Source organism: Eurosta solidaginis, chromosome 3, assembly GCF_040869045.1.
Source record: "Eurosta solidaginis isolate ZX-2024a chromosome 3, ASM4086904v1, whole genome shotgun sequence".
NCBI classification, from domain to species: Eukaryota; Metazoa; Arthropoda; class Insecta; order Diptera; family Tephritidae; genus Eurosta; species Eurosta solidaginis.
This window is the reverse complement of record NC_090321.1, coordinates 137,808,222-137,832,260: the sequence shown is the minus strand read 5'-3', so window position 1 is coordinate 137,832,260 and position 24,039 is coordinate 137,808,222. Positions and strand designations below refer to the sequence as shown.

The 24,039-nt window shown below is 37.2% G+C and overlaps 1 protein-coding gene across 7 annotated transcripts in view; it reads left to right on the top strand.

Annotated features, from left to right (window-relative positions):
* fliI (FLII actin remodeling protein) overlaps nucleotides 1-24,039 on the top strand; it is a 426,153-nt gene that overhangs the window by 183,874 nt on the left and 218,240 nt on the right. For 6 of the 7 annotated variants that reach the window (XM_067773105.1, XM_067773104.1, XM_067773100.1 and 3 more), the window contains exon 3: nucleotides 14,047-14,388. The exons of the other annotated variant lie outside the window; for it this stretch is intronic. In XM_067773105.1, coding sequence (XP_067629206.1) covers nucleotides 14,047-14,388 — 342 coding nt within the window. The remainder of the gene's footprint in view (nucleotides 1-14,046; nucleotides 14,389-24,039) is intronic. 7 annotated transcript variants of the gene reach the window in all.

The window sequence follows — 24,039 nt, the reverse complement described above, 5'->3', positions numbered from 1 at the left end:
CAAGTTCATACCCCTCCTATGAAAGACAACTATACCAAGCGTGAAGCGCTCTCGATCATAGCAAAGCTTTTTGATCCAGCCGGTTGGCTAGCACCAGTAGTAGTATTAGCAAAGATAGTCATGCAGCAAATTTGGTCAGATGGTACCTTGTGGGATCAGCCTTTAAAGCTTCAAACTCTTTCCCAATGGAAAACCTTTTTGGAAAACTATAGATATGTCGAGGAGATACAAATTCCACGATGGGTGGAATACAACGAACAATCGCCCTTCCAAATTCATGCCTTTTGCGACGCCTCGGAAAAGGCATACGCGGGGGTGATATACTTGAGAGTGGAAACCGCAAAAATCACTTCTTCTCACCTTTTATTTGCAAAAACCAAAGTTGCACCAATCAAAACGATTTCTCTACCTCGATTGGAGCTATGTGGTGCTCTTCTCATCGCCGAAATGCTTCAAACTCTCAGCGAACTTCCATTTAAACCGGAAAATATCTTCTGTTGGACAGATTCAACTATCGTGCTAGCGTGGCTTAAAAAGCGACCTAGCTCTTGGACCACCTTTGTCGCTAATCGAGTGGCAAAGATACAGGAACTAGTCGAGGTTGATCATTGGAATCATGTGGACTCAAAGGAGAATCCTGCAGATCTTGGTAGCAGAGGAGCCTACCCCGTGGACTTGCGAGAAAATCAGCAATGGTGGCACGGCCCTCCGTGGCTGATAAAGGATGCGGGGCAATGGCCATCGTACTATCCTGAAACCGAGGACTTAACCCTCGAAGCGAGGGGAGTGAAGGCGCACACTTCAGTCGTATCCAAATATGAGGACCTTCTCGCAAGGTTTTCTTCGTTTCCGCGAGCACTTCGGGTGCTTTCCTACGTCATGAGATTTTACCATCGGACTTGTACACACACGCGTCGGTTCCATTTGTATCCATCTCTTATCATCTCGGGAGGGGAAATCTCAAAAACGCGTAGACGGCTAATTATTCTTGCTCAGATGAATTGTTTCCCAGAAGAGCATCGCAATCTAACTTCCAAAATTCCTATTAACTCGAAAATTAAAATTTTGACCTTGAATCCATTTTTTGACAGTCAGGGTGTAATACGAGTCAACGGCCGGTTAGCAAACTCGCCGACCATACCCTACAACGAAAAACATCCAATTCTACTTCCGTACAACTGTTCGTTTTCCAAATTGCTAGTTTACTTTCTACATTGCATTTCCCTTCACGGAGGCAATCAACTGACACTAAGGTTACTTCGTCAGCAGTATTGGGTTCCGCAAGCGAAAAATCTAATCAGGACTACGATTCATCATTGCAAACCTTCCGTTCTGCATAGACAACGAGACCAAAGTCAAATCATGGCTGCTCTTCCAGAGGAAAGGACAACTCTCTCCAGACCGTTCGAAAACACTGGGGTCGATTTTGCGGGTCATTCGACATTAAGACGTATTCCGGACGATCGTATAAAGTGACCAAAGGATATGTGTGCATTTTCATTTGCTTTTCTACAAAAGCAATTCATTTGGAAGCGGTCAGTGATCTCTCCACAGAAGCCTTTCTCCGGGCCTTTTCTAGGTTCACTTCCCGCAGAAGTTGTCCAAAAAATATCTTTTCGGATAATGGGACAAACTTCGTTGGCGCGCCAACCAGCCTTAAAAAGGATTTTAAGCAATTTTTAACCTCATCTTAGGAATCCTTGTGTAACGTCTATAGTCATTAAGAGGTGTCGTGGTACTTCATACCGGCGGGCGCTCCTCACATGGGTGGGCTATGGGAAGCTGGGGTTAAAAGTTTTAAATTCCATTTCCGAAGAGTCGCTGTGTCTCAGAAATTCACATTCGAAGAGTTCCAAACTCTGTTATGTCGCATAGAAGCTTGCCTTAACTCTCGACCACTATCGCCAAATTCCACTGAAGTATCGGACTCTGCCGCCTTAACACCTGGTCATTTTATCACGGGAGGTCCCATCCTCTCGCCCGCAGAACCATCCATTGAAGCCAATCCCACATCGCTAATTAATCGGTGGCAGAAGTTAAATGCTTTGAGCCAACAGCATGCCCTTCGATGGAAGGAGGAATACTTAAAAGAACTCCACAAACGTTATAAGTGCAAGTTCCCCAAGAGAGATATCGCGATTGATGATTTAGTAGTTGTACGTCACGAAAATATACCACCCAATGAATGGCGCTTGGGCCGGGTTACTAAGGTCTACCAAGGCACCGATAAAAGAATTCGCGTCGCCGACATTCGCACCCAAAAGGGAATGATAACGCGCCACATCGGGAAGTTAGTAGTCTTACCCAATTAACTTTTATGTATATTCTATTTCTCTCACTTTAGCATCATGGAATTGGCACGTTTAAATGAATCGACAACCTCCACGGCACGCGCCTCATCGCCCCCAGCGCCAACTGCACCGAAAAAAGCCATCCAACCCCCATCAACATCGGACGGCGGATTCAAATGCAGAGTTTGCCACCGCGCGCATCCACTGCGGTACTGTAAGAAGTTTCTGCAAGCGAACCATGAACGTCGTTTAATACTCGTACTATTGCATCGCTACTGTTCGCGCTGTCTAGCACACTCACATGGGGCCAAAAATTGCCAAAGTAGTGGGACGTGCCAGTACTGCCATGACACTCACCACACGCTCTTACACTCCAAAACTCCTCTATACCTCCAAAAAGAGGTGTCTCAGCTTCTGACGCAACTCTCGGGAACCATCACTGTAGTGCCAACCGTCGCGGTATACTTACATGTGGGGCAGCGGAGGGTTTTGACCCGAGGCCTGCTCGATCCGTGCTCGCAGACGAGTAAAGTTTGTGGGTCATTAGTCAAGCGTCTCAGCTTGCGAACCTTACCGGTGGCAACCACCGAAATGTGCGAGTTGCACGTCAGCTCGTCTAATGACGTGCAGTTCTCGTTTGCTGCTAGGGTCGTCGCGGAGGTCGGGTTGAAAACCCCTGTCCGCCACCTCAGCCAAACGACGCCAGACAAACTCGTTAACCTACTATTAGCCGATCCGAACTTTCATACCTCGTCCGCGGTAGCCGTAATCTTCGGCGGCGATGTACATAATAAAATAATGCGTACCGAGATCATAGCGTATTCTGGGTATACTACTGCCCAGAACTCAATATTCGGTTGGGTCCTTTCTGGCCCATGTGCCCTTTAAGACACACCTACCCCCTACTGGGTACCGTTTACAAATTTATGAAGGCGCCTCCTTACTGAGGACTAGATGTAAGAATATACTATAACATATTGAATTCCTTAAGCATACGTAGTTATACACATATATAAATAAAAGCTCAACAATTTATTTCCTTTACAAGCATGTTTGAATTTATAGAGTTAAGCATTATATTGTAAATTGAGAGCTACTACATTTAGAACGAATCTCATCATCTCATGGAATCATAGATTACCAACGTTTATCTCCAAGTCATTTGCAATTCCTCAGTATTGCAAAGCTGGCGGCAATGTTGAAGCCAAAAGGCTTGCAATAGTTGGGAATCACTGGACATTTCTCGATGCAGCCGTATGCTGCAAAACTACTCGTGCCGGGAAATGCACCGGTGAGTATTTGCGAAAGCAGTGAGAACAAATTGATGTACGACTTGAGAAGACAGTCTTTGGCTATCCACCAACCGCTGCGCTTCCAGTCGTCATCAACATTACAAGGTATTTTTTCTTCCTTTCATTATTTTACTTTTTACCTTTATTTAATTGTTGTATATATTTGCATAAATTCATATATATCCTTCTATATATGTAATTTACCTCTTATTTTTATGCAAATAAACAATCCTTGAATTGTATTCTAATTCATTGTTCTTTTTTCTTTGTGGTTCGCTGCTTGATCAACTCGTCCAATTCGTGAGTTCGTACCGGCGCTTTCTTTTGTCGCTATCCCCCCCGCTGTTATATTTTTTTTCCGAAACCCTCTAGCCATAATCTTTAAATTTAGGGCGGACATTAGGAACTTTTTTTTTTGTATGGGGACCAACCCAGTCTGGTGTTACGCAAAGAATTTACATTCCAAAAATAGACACTTGTAAGACTTGTAATTTGGATGCTGAGGCAGATATTGAAAAGTGTATAGAAATGAAACGGAACATGGATACACACATAGTTAGCTGCGAAAGCAAGAGAAGTTCTGAATTCATATAAACAAGCTAGTCTCGAAGCTGAAAGTACAAAAGTATTAATTACTTTCGCCCTCGAAAGGACCCTTCCACTGCCTCACCTAAATACGGGCCTAGTATATTATTTAAGGCAACTAAACATGCTCAACTTCAGTATACACGGTTACCAGTATAACGGAGAAAAAGTTCTTATGAACGGCACGAAACTACCGGAACAAGAGGCTCTCAAGAAGTAACCTCTTGTTTATACCATTATTTAAAAAACCAACTGCCTGACCAAACATCAGAGCTTAGCCTATTCAGTGACTGTTGCGGTTCGCAATTGGAATGTAATGCTTTTTGCCCTGTATATGGTGAACGCTTTACCTAACTTAAATGAGATTTACGCAAACTATCTTGTTACCGGCCATACTTATTTGCCGAATGATAGAGATTTCTCGTTTATAAGCAGAGCTCAAAATAAACAATGCCATATATTTACACCAGATGAGTGGATAGAATTGGTTAAAAAATGTAGAAAGCATTCTCCTTTTGATGTTAATAATATGGTGTGGAAATTTATGTCATTTGACGAGCTACGGCCAATGTTCAGGGACTACCAGAGTATAGTAGGCGACGATGTAAAGGTTTCCCAAATGCGAAAAGCAAAATTTGTCAAGGGCGAATCTGTGATGCAGTTTAATATTCTGATGATTATTTTGAAACATATTAATCCGTCGATCTAAAGAAATCTAAGGTGAACGTACATGATTGCATAGAGTTCTTGCAGAATTTCACACCAAATCAGAGCAGCGACATACGCGTTTTGAAATTCAAAAAAATGCAGGACATATGAAAAATGTTGAAATTTGTACCACCGATTCATCACCCCTTTTACCTGTTCCTTCCACATGAAAACCGCAGAGGTGAAACAGAAAACAATCCAGAAGATTTTCTACCAGCCCGCCGTGGAGAAGACCAAGTTACTCTTACTTTTAATGCAGAGGTGATCATTTACGAACACTTGTATGTTATTTTTTTAATTAAAGTACTTTCTTTCACATATTTTTTGTTGTTTTATTCATATTATTTCCAATTTAATTTCCTTCCTTAAAAATTAAAAATTCTAAAGTGGTCTATGTAACAAGTTATTTTCTTAAAAAAAAAAATATCATATAAAAAACCTTTCTATAATAAGTTTTTTTTTTAATGGAGAATGTTAAGTTAGCTATTAAGCTAACATAATAATGTGCAACATTCACTTAACATACAACAACAATCGCACACTGCATTAAAACGCGTTTCATCTGTTTTCTCAAGTTTTGTATTTTTTTACATAGACCAGTTTAGTTCCAGGCTAGCCAGTTTTTGATGTTGCGTATTTGCAATGACGCACAGTGGTGTGAAGGGCTTCGCTAGCGCGAATTAAATCACTATCTTTAATATAGTCGAAGTTTTGTAGGAATACCAGTTAATTTATTGTGTAGAAACGCATTCTGCATAAAATGAATAAGATTTAAGTGGTTTTTATAAAAAACTTCTGGAAAAAATGGTAAATTAGGGTGGGTCAAACAAAAATTTTTTTTTTGATATAGTGAAAATATTGTTTTGGACGCCGATAGTTTGGCCAGTAAGAAGTCCACCTATCAATTGTGATACAAGGGATGTCAAAAATGCGGGCACGGCGTTAATTGAACCCCAGTAATCAATAAACTCATTTTTGTGTAACAGAACTTATTAGTTATTTACTTTTATTGAAATTCACGAAAGAGATATGTACATTGAAAACGCATATTTAAAATTATATAAGAGTTTTATTCTGCATCGGAATCCGGCATAATATTACATACAGGCGATTTGAGCAAATCTATGGCATCACTCTCGAGGCTAATATTTTATTTAGTTCCTTTTTCTTTCAGCGAAATACCCGAAATAATAGGATCGGAAGATAGCAAAAAGTAATTAAATAAATCTTCATTAGTATGGGTTGCAAAATCTTTCCTGGTTCTGTGCTCTCTAATAAATTTAAAGTCTTTATTTTTTGCTTATTGTGCTTCTTCTCCTAGCTGTCCGATTGGCAAAATTGCATATTTGATAATTTCAGCTCCGTGAACTAGCACTTTATGTATTGTAGGAGGCATATAGAACAATGGGTAATTAGAAACAAACTTTTTAGCAGTGTCCATGGCATATTTGCTGAATCTTTCAATATCTACTTCATGGCCACAAGATATTACCTGCAGAGTTATGTAAAACCTATAGGTCAGCTCTTCGCCAACTCCAGTAATTTCTGCCGATTTTTCCCAATTCCGAAAGAATACTCGGGAAGTATTGCCCGTGTTAGTTGAGCCATATCCAGATTTCGGTAGGTCAACTAAGATGCTTAGCTCGGCCCTAAGCTTTTCCTGAATAATCTTCCTTTCCTCTATTTTTAATTTATCTTCTCCTCTTGCCTGCCAGCGCTTTATTTCCAATCTATAGGCCAGGTGCAAACAACACTCGAAAAATCTGATCCATGAATGGAGAGTTGATAAACCAAATTTGTAATAATCGGCATTTTCTGGCATTTGCTCGATCATGTCTAGACAGTTCATATTTTTAGGGGTTACACCACATACATAACAGCTTTACGTAGAAATTCGTGTCAGTTAACGTATTGCAAATCTTGCCGTCTACCATCGTTAAAACTAGCTTGAAATTTATAGTAATTCCGTTATAAAAAAAAACCGTCTAGCGCGTGTATTTGCGCCTGAATCTTTTCGGTAATGTTCTTTATCAACTCCGGTGTTTCTTTGGTAAAAACAAACTTAATGGCTCTGCAAAAGCGAGTAGATGAAGGCACTGGATTTTTCCATATTATGTTGGTTTCATCATAACAATCACGCAATTGTAAATGAACAAGCGACACAATTACTACAGATGACTCGTTTTTGTCTGCGTTTGTCATTTGTCTAAAGTTGCTTTGTCCAGAACTTCCTTCTATACCCCACTTACTTGCTAGAGTGATTCCAGAGCCAGTAAAGGATTCAAGAGTTCCTTGCTGGAGCTTACATAGTCGTTTAGCTGTTAAGTGCAAAAGATCGTTGAGTCTTATTTCAACTCCTGTATCTTCTACCGTCACTGCACCAGGCTCTTCATAACATTCAGCTTTCGCTGCTAGGACTTTTCCCCAAGATGGATACACATCAGCACCACAACTTTTAGCAGCCTTTCTGTCAGATAGATATGTCGATTTACTGGATTTTGTATTAATAATCAACGACAGAGCTTCTTCTAGACTTAAACCAGCACGTTTGGATAACTTTGTGGAGCTTTTTGCCATCTTGTAAATTTTTTTGTGAAATTTCGGAGAACTAGAAGCAGTAACATTTTCAACAATTTTGTAATGATCGGCACTTGCTTTTTTTTGTTTCGCCCTGGTTCCACTTTCACTAAAACTTTTGGAAGGTCTGCCACGCTTTGAAGGCCCGGGCCGAAAATCTTCATTTTCTGCATGAAATGAAATAGTAGATGCCAACCAATCCTTATTGCTTTTGACAAAACGATCTGATCTTAATTGTGAACTTTTCCACCGTTTTTGCACCTTTTTAACAAAGTTCTCTAAAATGTTCTCACATTTATCTGAATTTATATTATATTTTGCAGAAACAAAACGTTGTAAAGCAATACAGCAGTCTTCTATTCAAACTTTTAACTTTTATATATTCATCAAACAGTAAACTTATAAAGCTTACCTTGTGATGATTTTTTCATGGATTACACTTCAAAAATATACAGTTTTACAAGAAAAACACGTGTAATTACGAACGATTATATATAAACTACGCGCCTGGTGACTTTACGGAAACACAACTTTTGAGCGCGATTTTTATTCATATAATGACACTTTAATTAAAAAATTTTTATGATTTATATTGCAGCGTATGCTTGACTATTAGTGGAGTTTACCAAAAAATTCACATTCCACTTTTCAATTTTTGATTAAATTCGCGCTAGCGAAGCCCTTCACACCACTGTGTGACGTAGCAAATGCACAGTCATATATTTTGTTTTTGTATTGTGCAAATAAACTAAACGATTTTGCAAATGCAATGATGCTAGACCATTTGCACGAAATCCTGAACTCCCTGTTATGTCACCTCAAATACCTTCGCAAAGTAATACTATGTGCAATGCTTCAACTTTTATTAAATTTAGATGAATAAATGATAAAACGGGAAGACTATTTTTTTTAGTAACTTAGTAACTAAACTAAAGATTAAACACAAATATTTGTTTTAAAGGCTTTCCTTAGTATTAAAATAAAATAGTTAATTTATTTTTCATATATATATGCAAAATAAATTATTATTCCTCAAACGTTTACCACAGCGAAATGTCAACACATTGAGGACCAACTTCCATTCCTGAATGTGTACTAATACAAACAGAAAATTGAAAAGACACACCAAAAAATTTAGAGTTTTTAACAAAAAACTTCATGGAATTGTATGATAGATTAATGGACTACATTAGAAACATTTTAGTAAATATATGTGAGATATAAGTTTGCTTCTATAAAAATACAATAAAATACGGTATTAGAGTTAAAGAGAAAAACTTCACTTTGAGTAAACTTATAACGTTGTTATACATGCGCTATAGATGATCCGAGCAATTCGCGAAAAGTGTTGTTAGTGGAACGCTTTAGACCTGATGAAAAATATTACCAAAACTCACCTTTTGCACATTATTAAAAACCTAAAAATGTTTAAGCTAATAAAAAATCTTCTTATGTCATCGTCTTTAATCTAATTTTAATAAAAGTAGAAACATTGCATTTGGCTTTAAATTTTTGTTTTTTACCGAATATTTGAATATTTTTCCATTATTTTTTATGTTATTTAACCTTTGAAAATGCAAACATATAGGCTGAGTTCGTAAATGTACTTTGCAAGGCATCATGATAAAGCATAATATATGTTCGCCTGCAGCACTGCTTTATGTATTGGCAATGCAGTGTGTTCATTTGCGCATGACGACTGTTGTCATTTTTGCGCATCATTAATTTTTGCATGCATTTGTAATAAAAATGGCGTCTTTATCACCAAATTTGTTTCACAGTTTTGATACTTATATTGCTAGAAGCTGGTTCTATGCATTTTTTTAAATATATTTTTTAAGATTGCGCTTAAAGATTAGTTCCCAACCTTATGTGACATATAGTTTTGTTCATAAACATCTGTGATGGTAATTGCATACGTTTTTTAAGTAGTGATACTATGCATTGGACATAGATAGTTTCGATGTCTGATTATTTTCTATACTTCGCCCGTGTAAAGTGAGTGATAAAAAAGTAATCAAGGCAGAAGTTTTATTTTTATTTTTAGATAATTTCACATCAACGAAATAAAAAATTGCCATCATTCGTAGTGTGATCGAGTTGGATCGTAACACTAAGGTCTAATTCGACATGAAATTAGGTACAGAATAAACTTTAAAATCCTTCAGGTACTTATCAACACACCCTGATAGATGTATGTGGGTCATTTTTTTACAAATCGTACGGATTTGTAGAAAAAAAATTTCACTTTTTTAAAAGACACCAAATTTATTTGTTGGAATCTTTTCGCAATTTAAGTCAACACATATATCAATTGCTTGCCTAAAGGAGGTCTTTATAAACCGACACCGCAATTTCTAAAGATTTTTAGCATACTTAAACGAAGTTTGTATGAAATTGAATGATGATAAATTGGCTACAAGTCCCATTTTTTATTTTATTGTATAATTCAAGCGTAGCACTGGAGGAAGGAATTGTTAAACCATTTTTTAGGGAGAACATTGCCCTGTAGTTCTGTAGGTTAGCCACTAGTTGTGAAAGTTCTTATGCCCGTTGTAGTAGGGGTCAGCTTGAGCCAAGCCCCGCCTAAACACATTCTATGCCCTTTTAGAATTGACATGGATGTGGCGTCCCACGAGCGAAACAAACTAAATACATACCATACACTGCAGACTTTGGAGGTACACTTTTTCTCAAAATGCCTTGAGAAATTTCCACTAAAGAGGCATGAAAATAGGGCCATGATAGAACAACAGGGTTTTTCTTGTGTTTTTTTCTGTCTTTGGAGCGGCATGAGCTTTGGCGACCTTGAAAGTAAAAATTTCTGTTGTAACGTATCCTTCTTTTAACATATTCGAGTTCAGCCACATATAGGATTATCGATTTAAAAAAGGCGTTTAGTTTAATTTAAATATGTACTTAAAAAAAAATCAAAATTATTGTTTTAAAAATGTTTTGCAATGCTTAGTTTTAAACTTTTTATCAATAGCTGAATGCTGTAGGCAGGTAGCAGTATCAAAATACTTTAGATAACGTTTTTCTAAGCGAATTTGTCCCTCGGAAGTTGTTCTGGGGGTGTTCCATGGCTGGAAGAACTTTTGAACTTCAGGGGGTTTTGTGAAACGGTGAAGAAAAAAAATCCATACATTTTTATTTGAGAAACGCAAACGTCATTATAGCTGTGTAGATGTATTTACATTTTGCTGTGCTAGTTTGAGAAATCTAAATTAGTTTACCCAATTGTTTAATTATATTTTGTGATAAAATTGAGTGCATTAATCGTAGTTGTCAAAATAATTGTAAAATTGTTAAATCAATTGGCTTGTTTTTTATATTAATATTTTAATTCAATTTGTGTTTCGCATTGTGTGTGCCGAGTCATTTTACATTGTTTATTTGTTGCAGCGTGATTGGCAGTCATCCTATCTCTTTTGCAAATTGTTTTAATGCGCATTTTTTGTTTTATTGCAATTTCACTTTTATCGCAGCTGTTTGCGTTGGTTTGCTAAGTTTCAATTTAGAGTGGCTCTAAAACTGCTCGCTGGTAGTTCTAAAACTGTTCTCTTGTAATTCAAACTTTCAGGGTTGCTCTCTTTAATATAAATTTTTGGTGCTGTATACTATTTGTTTCACAGTTTTGATACTTATATTGCTAGAAGCTGGTTCTATGCATTTTTTTAAATATATTTTTTAAGATTGCGCTTAAAGATTAGTTCCCAACCTTATGTGACATATAGTTTTGTTCATAAACATCTGTGATGGTAATTGCATACGTTTTTTAAGTAGTGATACTATGCATTGGACATAGATAGTTTCGATGTCTGATTATTTTCTATACTTCGCCCGTGTAAAGTGAGTGATAAAAAAGTAATCAAGGCAGAAGTTTTATTTTTATTTTTAGATAATTTCACATCAACGAAATAAAAAATTGCCATCATTCGTAGTGTGATCGAGTTGGATCGTAACACTAAGGTCTAATTCGACATGAAATTAGGTACAGAATAAACTTTAAAATCCTTCAGGTACTTATCAACACACCCTGATAGATGTATGTGGGTCATTTTTTTACAAATCGTACGGATTTGTAGAAAAAAAATTTCACTTTTTTAAAAGACACCAAATTTATTTGTTGGAATCTTTTCGCAATTTAAGTCAACACATATATCAGGATTTCCTCGAAAATATTTTTTTTTCAGAGATCTGCATGTGCTTACATTCAAAATGTTATATCTTTGGTTCCACTCGTCGTGTCTCATTGATTTTTGTTTTATTTTGAAGGTAATAATATTTACTTTATAACTGCGTTAAAAATGTTGAATTATAAAAAATAAAAATAATGAATAAAAAATAAATTTTTTAAATAATTATTACATACTGTTTTCCCCCACGAATATTTTCGGAAAAAACCCTTTTCATTTTAAGTTGGACAATTTTGTGGTTCAAATGATATTAACTCATTTCTGACCTGACCTCGAGCAACTTGCTTACATTTACTTGCAGCGGGTACGTGCTACAATTGTATACAACCAACGCCTGCCTGCCCGTGTATGCATGCATGGTCAACTTAACTACACCATACATACATATGTATATGTACTTGTAAACAAACCTATTAATCACTTAGCAGGTAGCTAATATTTGTGTTTTACCAAATCATTATTGGTAGTACAATAGGCAATAGAATACAAATAAAAAAACAATTTATATTTTTTTTAGTTATTTTTAAAATGTATTTACATATATTATTGAAAATAAAATGGGAATGCACACTTCAAAGCCGTCGTAGAAAATATGTATATGTGTTTAGATACTACATGTAACAATATAAAAAACTTCGTATTCGAAAATAGAATTTAATAATTTCTAATAATATAGGATTTAATAATTTATAATAAATTATAAATTAGTATACTTATTTTTATAGAATGAAGATATTACAAGTTATTTTTATATTATTATATTTTATTATTATAAGTAGAAAATGAGCAAGGTTTATTGAACGTACTCGGTCTAATATATAAACAAACTTATACAATATCATTTTTACAAAAATAACAAACTCAGTCTTGAGACTGAGGGGCACTTGATGGCGGAGTGGCACTTTTTTCCAACTTCACATGGCAAAAATGCATGCGATGGTTTAGTTGGGACCTTGAAAAGATTGGCTGCCAGAGCAAGTCTACAGAGAGCGAATAATCCAACTCAAACGCCAAAAGAATTATTTGATTGGGCAATAGCGGCTATCCCTAATATTTCATTTATATATGTGGAAAACGAGGAATACTACAAAGAAGAAAAAAACCTTGAAGCTCGATTTAAAAAGGCAGTAGCAGTGAAAGGAACGTTGACATACCACTGTATGATTCCAGTGGCAGAATGAACAGTAAAAGCAAAGTTTTTTTCTTTGGATGATCATTCAGTTGAAGTTCAAGTTATGAAATAATTATTATGAAATATGTATAAATTGAAAATGAAATTAAAAATTATTGTTAAGTTGGTTTTAACGGTTTTAGTAATTAATTAGTACATCAATTGCCGTCTTCAAGACTGAGGTTGTTATTTTTGTACAATTGATATTGGATAAGTTTGTTTATATATTAGACCGAATACGTTCAATAAACCTTGCTCATTTTCTACTTATAATAATAAAATATATTAATATAAAAATAACTTGTAAAATCTTAAATTTACAAAAATAAGTATTATAATTTATAATTTGTTATAAATTATTAAATCCTATATTATTAGAAGTTATTAAATTCTATTTTCGAATACGAAGTTTTTTATATTGTTACATGTAGTATCTAAACACACATACACATATACATATTTTCTTACGACGGTTTTGAAGTGTGCATTCCCATTTTATTTTCAATAATATATGTAAATACATTTAAAAAATAACTAACAAAATAGAGATTGTTTTTTATTTGTATTCTATTGCCTAATGTACTACAATAATGATTTGGTAAAATACAAATACTAGCTACCTGCTAAGTGATTAGTAGGTTTGTTTACAAGTACATATACATATGTATGTAGTTAAGTTGACAATGCATGCATACACAGGCAGGCGTTGGCTGTATACAATTGTAGCACGTATGTAGGTACCTGCTGCAAGTAAATGTAAGCAAGTTGCTCGAGGTCAGGTCAGAAATGAGTTAATATCATTTGAAACACAAAATTGTCCAACTTAAAATGAAAACGGTTTTTTAGATGAAAGTGTATTGCATATTATATATATTTTTTTCGAAAATATTCTGGGGGAAAACAGTATGTAATAATTATTTAAAAAAATTCATTTTTTATTCATTATGTTGATTTTATAGAATTAAATATTTTTAAACGCAGTTATAAAGTAAATATTGTTACCTTCGAAATAAAATAAAAATTGGTAAGATACGACGAGTGGAACCAAAGATATAGCATTTTGAATGTGGGCAAGTTTGCTTACCCATCGAATCTGAGCACATGCAGATCTCTGAAAAAAATTTTTTTCGAGGAAATCCGACAATCTGAAGACAAAAGTCTTAAAACGAATTAAAATATTAACTTGCAGGAAGAATAAATTTGAATTTCAACAATCGTTTCAGATGATGAATCCGAAGAATTTTTGTCTCTGTTCGATACGGAAGTTACTTATATTGAGGGCGGTCGAACTGCAACGGGCTTCTACACTGTTGAAGACATGATGTACACTGTGCGTTTATATCGTGTCCATGCCTCTGGCTCATCCGTTCATTTGGAACCAGTCGCTGTACATTTTAACTCCTTAGATCCTAGATACTCATTTTTGTTAGATGCTGGTATCAAACTTTACATCTGGTTGGGCTGTGCTTCAAAGAACACATTAAACTCTAAAACACGTCTGATGGCAGAAAAAATTAATAAGACCGAAAGGAAGAATAAATGTGAGATTATCGTGGAAATACAGGGTGAGTATAACCAAAAAACCGTACACGTACACATAGTTTCGGACATTATTAAGTACCGAAATTAACTTCAGAAAATGCTTCTGAACAAAATTGGTAAATTGGAAAATGTCTCAAAATCTAAATTATCAGCAACGGTGAAGACAACACTTAAAAGGCAAATTTTTGCAGATATTTTAATTTACAAAGTTTTTATGTCATTTTGCATTTTTGTAACCGCTATTTTTATTATAAAAGAAAAACGTAAAGTTTATTTTTCTTAAAAATCGAGATTTCTATAGATTTACAGATGCTGAACTCGAATATGGAAAAAAGGATATAGCTTCCAACAAAAATGTTCACTCACTGGCATGCGGTAAAATTTACCGAAATGCTTCGTTGCAAATAAACTATTAATTCTAAAGAAATTTTGAATACCTTCATAAACTTCACATAGATTTCACATAGGTTAAATATGAAATATTCTTCTGCAGTGAAGAGGATTGATTCGATACCAATAACAAAAACCACGCTTAGTAAAAATCAATGTAGAGACAGAATGTCTCAAATTGTGCGAGAGCGTGAAAATGGGATAAAACTGAAATAAGCCACGAAAGCAAATACAACACAATAGCCCAATGGTTAGGCGATTTCAATTACCGGTGAAACCTGTTGAAATAAATAAACATTACGAAATTGCCTGACGATGATGACGTGGCGGTTTTCGATATGGTACCATCGCAATATGCCAGTAAATGTTTCCCTCTTTTCAGTTTTTCCCAATAAAACCAAAAATAATAATTGAATAACAATTATCATTTATCGGTGTTAAGCTCATTAATTCTTAAAAATCTTAAGTAGAAGTGAAAAATTGTGAAATGAAAACCAAGTACATTTTTTTAAAATTCCAAATCAAATACTTAGAGAATCGTTGGGTAGGGCCGATAAAGCTCCAAAGGATACCGATCTCAACTTTGGATAAATCCTCGGGAGATCCAAGTGAGTCGCGACCGAAGTACTTTCGCCTAGTTCTGGCAAAAGCTGGGCAATCAAGCATAAAGTGATTTGGTGATTCCATCTCATCATCACCATCATACAGCTGCGGCAGGATGGAGTTTCCAGTATATTGATACGTACCGCATGGATACCCATAGGACAGTGCCCTGTCAAAACCCCAATGACCATTGATAGGTGAGCCTTAGTGAACCCAATTATTTCAGCAGACCTCCTGCCATCCACTTTCGGCCAGAAAGATTTTGCTACCCTGCAAGACGTGGTGTCCGCCCAACGTTTGCTGAGCTGACTCGGGGCCCAGCTATGGAGGAGCAATCCACAGGTGGCCAGTGGAATCCCGAAATCCCTACAGCCATCTTCATACAGTTCAGTTGTACCGATGCGGGCCAAGAGATCCGCTTGACAGTTACCCGGGATATCACTATGGCCCGGGACCCAGATAATCTTAATTGTAAAATAATTCGATGCAATCGCAAGCGAGGCCAGGCACTACCAGACCACCCTCGATCGCACTTTAGTTGAGCTCACGGCCTTGATAGCCGCTTGGCTATCAGAGTAGATGTTAAATTCCCTAACCGTAGTAGCACTGGATATCATTTCATCCACCGCATCCGTAATCGCAGCAACTTCCGCTTGGAATACACTGCAGTGATCAGCCAACTTAAACTTGCGGCTTACATTTAGCTCTTAACAAAAGACCCCCCACCAACCTTTCCGTCCAGCTTCGACCCATCCGTGAACAAGTTAATCGGTCCCATGCCCCAGATAATTCCTCTTACCCACTCCTCTCTCGATGGAATGACTGGGTGAAGGTTGTATAGGGAGCAGTTATCGGCATACAATAGTCCGGTCTGTCCGGGATAAAGTCGAAACTGGTAAGAAGGCTAGATTGTCTGAAGTCAAAAAGCCCTTAGCCCATATCACGAACCCTGACCAACGACCTTGCCGCGGCCGCCTTTCCCGCAATATCTACTGGATATATGTTCAGCATGACGTTCAGTGCCAATGTATGTGTTGTTCTGAGAGCGCCACTGATACCGATCAGCGCCGTCCGTTGCACTGACATTAACATTTTGGAGGTGCTCGCCGTGTCCAGTGCTTTCTACCAGACCAAGCACCCCATATAGCAGAATCGGTTTCACCACCATCTCATAAAGCCAGTGTACTACTCCTGGCGAGAGTCCCCATCTCTTTCCGATAGCCCCTCTGCAGCAGTACAAAGCAACGACGGCCTTCCTGGCCCGATCTTCCACATTGGGTCTCCAGGACAGTTTCTTGTCCAAAACAATCCCCAAATATTTAGCCCTATCAGAAAGTACCATGCTAAACATGTAAAAAAATATCTGTTCAAACAATAAAGAAAATTAGCCGCATGCGTTGGAAATATTTTAATACGAAATATCAGCATAGAAAAAGTTTTTGGAGCTCCCGAAAATTGCTTTGGTGGAATAAACATGGATCGAAGGATGCAAAGCAATTGAATACAGCCTTCCGAAGTGTCCATACGTTTGCTCAGAACATTTTCACAAAACATACACGTTTGTCAATTGCTTGCCTAAAGGAGGTCTTTATAAACCGACACCGCAATTTCTAAAGATTTTTAGCATACTTAAACGAAGTTTGTATGAAATTGAATGATGATAAATTGGCTACAAGTCCCATTTTTTATTTTATTGTATAATTCAAGCGTAGCACTGGAGGAAGGAATTGTTAAACCATTTTTTAGGGAGAACATTGCCCTGTAGTTCTGTAGGTTAGCCACTAGTTGTGAAAGTTCTTATGCCCGTTGTAGTAGGGGTCAGCTTGAGCCAAGCCCCGCCTAAACACATTCTATGCCCTTTTAGAATTGACATGGATGTGGCGTCCCACGAACGAAACAAACTAAATACATACCATACACTGCAGACTTTGGAGGTACACTTTTTCTCAAAATGCCTTGAGAAATTTCCACTAAAGAGGCATGAAAATAGGGCCATGATAGAACAACAGGGTTTTTCTTGTGTTTTTTTCTGTCTTTGGAGCGGCATGAGCTTTGGCGACCTTGAAAGTAAAAATTTCTGTTGTAACGTATCCTTCTTTTAACATATTCGAGTTCAGCCACATATAGGATTATCGATTTAAAAAAGGCGTTTAGTTTAATTTAAATATGTACTTAAAAAAAAATCAAAATTATTGTTTTAAAAATGTTTTGCAATGCTTAGTTTTAAACTTTTTATCAATAGCTGAATGCTGTAGGCAGGTAGCAGTATCAAAATACTTTAGATAACGTTTTTCTAAGCGAATTTGTCCCTCGGAAGTTGTTCTGGGGGTGTTCCATGGCTGGAAGAACTTTTGAACTTCAGGGGGTTTTGTGAAACGGTGAAGAAAAAAAATCCATACATTTTTATTTGAGAAACGCAAACGTCATTATAGCTGTGTAGATGTATTTACATTTTGCTGTGCTAGTTTGAGAAATCTAAATTAGTTTACCCAATTGTTTAATTATATTTTGTGATAAAATTGAGTGCATTAATCGTAGTTGTCAAAATAATTGTAAAATTGTTAAATCAATTGGCTTGTTTTTTATATTAATATTTTAATTCAATTTGTGTTTCGCATTGTGTGTGCCGAGTCATTTTACATTGTTTATTTGTTGCAGCGTGATTGGCAGTCATCCTATCTCTTTTGCAAATTGTTTTAATGCGCATTTTTTGTTTTATTGCAATTTCACTTTTATCGCAGCTGTTTGCGTTGGTTTGCTAAGTTTCAATTTAGAGTGGCTCTAAAACTGCTCGCTGGTAGTTCTAAAACTGTTCTCTTGTAATTCAAACTTTCAGGGTTGCTCTCTTTAATATAAATTTTTGGTGCTGTATACTATTTGATTAACTATTAAATTTTTCTTTATTAGTTTATGAAAATGATCAGCATTTACAACAGCTTCCAGGTAAAAAGCGAGTTAAAACGCGTTGTGTCTTGCTGGCTTTGTGATGGGCTCGCCCATTCAAAGTGCGCGGAAGTGACATGTAGAGTTGTGGACCACATCAATGATCCCACCAAGGGAGTACCTTGGTCATGTCGTATTTAAAATATTTTCACTGTAATTACAATATAATTGCTTTTGAAACCACATGTTTTTGATTCCGAAATTTTTTGTGACGAGAACCGGGGGTGGTGCTTTGCTGGCTGTACATTCTTCAATACCATCCGAGGAGGTTAATTTACCAGCTACTGATGACATCGAATTTAAATGCGTCTGAATCCGGCTAGATGGAGGACGGATTTACTTAGTGATTTGCTACATTCCTCCCTCATCTGATCAATCAGTGTATATGCAGCATGTTTCACTGATAAAAACTGCTTATTCGATGAAGAAGCCATGTGACTCAATGCTTGTCTTGGGCATTTTAACCTGCCGCATATGTCATGGGACACCTATGATCATAATATTGTCCCAGTCTCATCTAAGACGAGTACCAAGACCAAAACGTTTTGCATGAAATATCCGACCTTTGTTTTAATTAGATCAATATTTTTCCAAATAAATACGGAACATTTTTTAGATTTAGCCTTTGTGGATGACGTATAAATTTTCTCTGTGAACCGATGTGAGACTCTAGTTTTACTTGAAGATGTTTACCATCCTTCCCTCGAGATAGTTTACGAAACCATGGACAAAGTTTATGGCTGCTTCAAAAAATTAAATAAAGAAGTTTCTAAAATATCTTGGTCTCAACATAATCCGGACGTGGATCTGAATGTTTTTTATTTTAATAGTATCATTTATACCTTATTTGAAAAGTATGTGCCGAAACGTATTTGTTCATATGATGAACCAATGCAAGCCTGGATCACTAAGGAACTAAAATCTTTGAAAAACAAAAACTCACGTTACTTCAAACTATGTATATAAGAAGACTGGCTTACATTCCGATTACGTTCGTTATGCTATTCCGCGACATAAGTATTTTGAACTTAATACAAAGAGCTATAAAGCTTACGTCTGTAAAATTAAGAAGAAAATTATTTGCAACCTGAGGTCGTTTTATAAAAAAAAAAAAAATTTAAGGCGCGATAACCTCCGAAGAGATCTAAGGCCGAGCTTCTCTTCCAATTTGCGTCGTGCTCCTCTTGATTTTTCCCTACAAATTGGCCGGACGGGACCTACATGTTTTATGCCGACTCCGAACGGCATCTGCAAGGCAGATGAGTTTTCACTGAGAGCTTTTCATGGCAGAAATACAATCGGAGCGCTTGCCAGACACTGCCGAGGGGCGACCCCGCTTAGAAAAATTTTCTTCTAATTGAAAAATCTTATTCCTAAAATTTTGATGTTGCTTTGCCCGGGAGTTGAACCCGGGGCATACGGTGTGATAGGCGGAGCACGCTACCATCACACCACGGTGGCCGCCGCGGAGGTCGTTTTATGGTTTCGTAAATTCTGAACGTGGGCTAAAGGGTTTTCCTTCCGCTATGAAGTTTAGTGGTAACATTTCTAACGACTATTAAGAGATTGCGAATTTCTTCACTCAATTTTTCAAATCTAATTATTCCGGCGGGATTGCTTTGTCACCTGGTATATATCCTTATGAACTGCATTCAAGTAATTCAATCTCTGCTCCACATTTATTACGTGATGATGTTTTATTGTACCTAAATACCTTAAAAGAGTCTTTTACATACGGACCTGATTTAATTCCTACATGCTTTCTTAAAAAATGTGCAGAATGCATCTACCAACCTCTAACTGATCTGTTTACCTATCTTTGAAGTATGGAATTTTCCCGACGGCATGGAAATAATCCTTTTCCATCCCTCGCCATAAAAGTGGCATTAAGTCGTCCATTCAACACTATTTAATTATTCTGGCGGGATTGCTTTTTCACCTGGGATATATCCTTATGAACTGCATTCAAGTAATTCAATCTCTGCTCCACATTTATTACGTGATGATGTTTTATTGTACCTAAATACCCTAAAAGAGTGTTTTCCATACGGTCCGGATTTAATTCCCACATGCTTTCTTAAAAAATGTGCAGAATGCATCTACCAACCTCTAACTGATCTATTTAACCTATCTATGAAGTATGGAATTTTCCCGATAGCATGGAAAGAATCTTTTTCCATCCCTCGCCATAAAAGTGGCATTAATTCGTCCATTCAAAACTATCGTGGGATAGCTAGAATGTCCGCTATTCCAAAGTTGTTCGAAGCAATCGTTACAAATCACCTAACATTTTCGATTCCAACATTAATTGCATGTTCTCAGCATGGGTTTTGTAAGGGCAAATGAACCATAACTAATTTACTTGAGTTCATAACTCACATTTCGAACGGGATCGGACAAAATCTTCACACCGACGTTATATACATTAGTAAAGCATTCGATAAAGTATGCCACTCTTTACTTGTATATAAACTTGACATGCCTGGCTTTCAACCTAGTCTCACTGGTTGGATTTCATCCTATCTCTGTGGCAGAACACAAAGAGTGATCTTCAAAAATATGTTTTCGAGTATCATTAGTGTCAGCTCTGGTGTTCCTCAGGGCAGCCATCTTGGCCCTATTCTGTTTTTGCTATTCATAAACGATATCCCTGCAACTATAAAATGTTCTAAAATCTTGATGTATGCTGATGATGTAACACTTTTTAAGACTTACAAGCCAACCTAATAAAACCCCAATGCGTTTTTTTAGCGCACGCAAACAACCGGCGTTTTTTGCCCTAACCCAAATAAGCTTGCGTTGCGACAATGTAAAGCATGTGTGCAAACGTCAAATCTAAATGTCACGCAGAACAAAAATTGGAAATCGAGTTAGGTTTTCACGCAGCAAATTCAAATTGGGTTGCTCTCATACAAGTTGTATATGCATGAGACATTTTTGACAGAAAATGACTTGCGTGCGTTTATATTAGGTTGGCTTGTTACGCGTCGATCGAAGAACGCTCTTTACTTCAGACGGAGTTAAGTTGCTTAGCTACTTGGTGCAATGTGAACCACGTGCCGTTTTATCTTCAAAATGTAAATTTATTTATTCTTACACAACCAACAACCAAAACCTTGAAAGTGTTGAATGTTTTTGTAGACTTGGGAATTACAATGAACTGCAAACTTAGCTTCAACTCTCATATAAGTCCACTATCAATAGATCTGAAGGTGTTTTAGCATTTGTGAAAGGTGGTCAAAACAATTTAGCGACCCCTACGTTACGAAAACCCTCTTAAGAACATTGGTTAGAGCAAGGCGCACAGCCAGGGGGGGTTTGATTTTTTTGTTTATAAATCGTTTAGAAATAAGCTTCAATTATCGAGATATCTACGAAGGCGAACCCGAAGAATACTTCCGACGATCGGTTTATAATATACTGTTTAGGGATCATTTTCTGGAACAACTTCAATCACGATTTTTGAAGCATCGCAGTTTGCTCTCAAAAATTGAAAATATTTTGCCAAATAAATGCATAAATCTGAATGACGAACAAATACAGGAGTTCAAAATATGGAGGGAAATAATAAAAGAAGACATTATTCTGTAACTAAATAAATAAAGAACTGTTTATATGAATTAAGCGGGAGTTGACCTTATTGCTTTAAATGTATGAAAACATTTATTTGAAGCAACTTTTAATTAATTTAGAAAACTGTTGAGTCTAAACCCACCGAATTTTTATTTCTGGGTGCGCCCCTGGATAGAGTATGGCTCAATAGTCTGGAATCCGCGTTTTCAAGTCCATACTGACTGGCTCGAAAAAAAACAGATTTACTATTTGCCTTAAGGAATTTTCAATGGGACTCTTTATTTAATCTTCCAACTCTTGCTAGTCGAAGGAAAATACGCCAAGTATAATATTTATGACAAAACTAATGAATGGATCGATTTCAAGCCCATTTCTTCTGAACAAATTGAACTTTAGTGTTCCCTGTCGAGCTACGAGACACTACAAACCTCTTCTTTTAAAATAATGTAGAACGAATTTCGAACTTAACGAACCTTTCCGATATTTGTGCCAAGATTATAACTCTCACTCAAACTCATTTGATATGTCGGACTTCCTTTTTTCTACAAAAAAAAAAAAATGCCAATCTCTCTCAATTGTTAATGCTGCATATGTTTGTTTCTATTCTATTAATTTAGTTTTACCCTCAGCTGATGATAATTCTGTAGCTGAGCAGTTTTAGATCTCGACGCTTGACAAACCTCTGCCCATCAATGACTCGGGGAAAAAAAACAACAAGAAAAATTATATAAATAATAAAATTAATAAATAAAAAAATAATGAACAGGATTAGCCTGGTGTCACTGGGTCACTTGAGGGCAGTGCGCTGCCACAACGTCCAATTATTATTATTAAATACTTTTTCATATTACCGTTTCTCAGAACAAGATTTTGCGTATACTTGGTCAATTTCTTGTGTATAGAATTCTTTTGAAGTACACCCGATTTCAGCCTCACTAGGGTAGGCACCTTGTCGCCACCTCGGGAAGTATTGATGGCCTTACCACAGTAAGGGGCGCTGCTGTGGCTGACGGTTCTATCCCCGTATATAATACTGGACCGCTGAGCCCGCAGGTTGTCGTACGACCAAGATGAAGGACTCATTACCTAATTATAATAAGGTCGAGGATAAGAGGAGGACTGAGTCGCAAGCATAGGACGACAAACGCGCGGTTTGAGGTAGTGGCTAAAGCCAAATCCCCATGGTACCAAAAGTTCAGGTATGGCTACCATGCGTTATGAAGTCAGAGGATACACTTCGACCTCTGCAGAATTAGAATCCGAACATACCGACACAGGATTGGAAGGTACTTACTGTATCTCGGCCTACTGAGGAAGGTCAGTTCTACATCTTCCAAATAAACAAGCAGGCGGAGGATATATTGTACACGCAGCTTGGCAAAATGTCCTTTGTTACAGGCAAAATTTACATGCGACTCAGGAAAAGAAGCCCCGAGGATAAAAATCCTAACACGCTAGAAGTGGGCGAAGTCGAAAAGGACCTCAAAAGCCTAAAAGGAAAAGGACAGGTGGAGGTAACCGACGGCACCACGAATGTGTTAGAAAAGCCAAAATGTCCTTTGGTACAGGCAAAATCTACATGCAAAGAAAGCCCCGAAAATAAAAAGAAGCCCCGAGAATAAAAATCCTAACACGCTAGAAGTGGGCGTAGTCGAAAAGGACCTCTAAAGCCTAAGAGGAAAAGGACAGGTGGAGGTAACCGACGTCACCACGAAGGTGTTAGAAGAGGACCAACGGCCAAATGGTGCTGCGAGTCGCACAGTGGAACACCCGGCACAACAGTTACGATAGGCTGAAGGGGCCTGGAATAGGCAAAGGGGGGGGGGGGGGGGGGGGGACAAATAGCCCAATGGTGCTGCGAATCCTACAGATAGACTTCCAACAAAGTAAAGTGGCGTCGAGCGAACTCCTCATAACCCTTGAGGAGGGTTCGTTTGACGTGGCGCTGGTCCAGGAGCCGTGGCTCTCATCGGGAGGAAAGGTCTCTGGACTTAGCGCGCGCGGATTTGGCATTTACTACACGCAAATGGAGGGACGGGTGCGAGCTTTAGTAATGGTAAGGAAACAGTTGCATTCATATATCCTACCTAATTACACTACTGAGGACCTCGTAGTGGTGGCCACTGAGCAAAAGAATAAGCAGCCATTTATCCTGGCATCCTGAT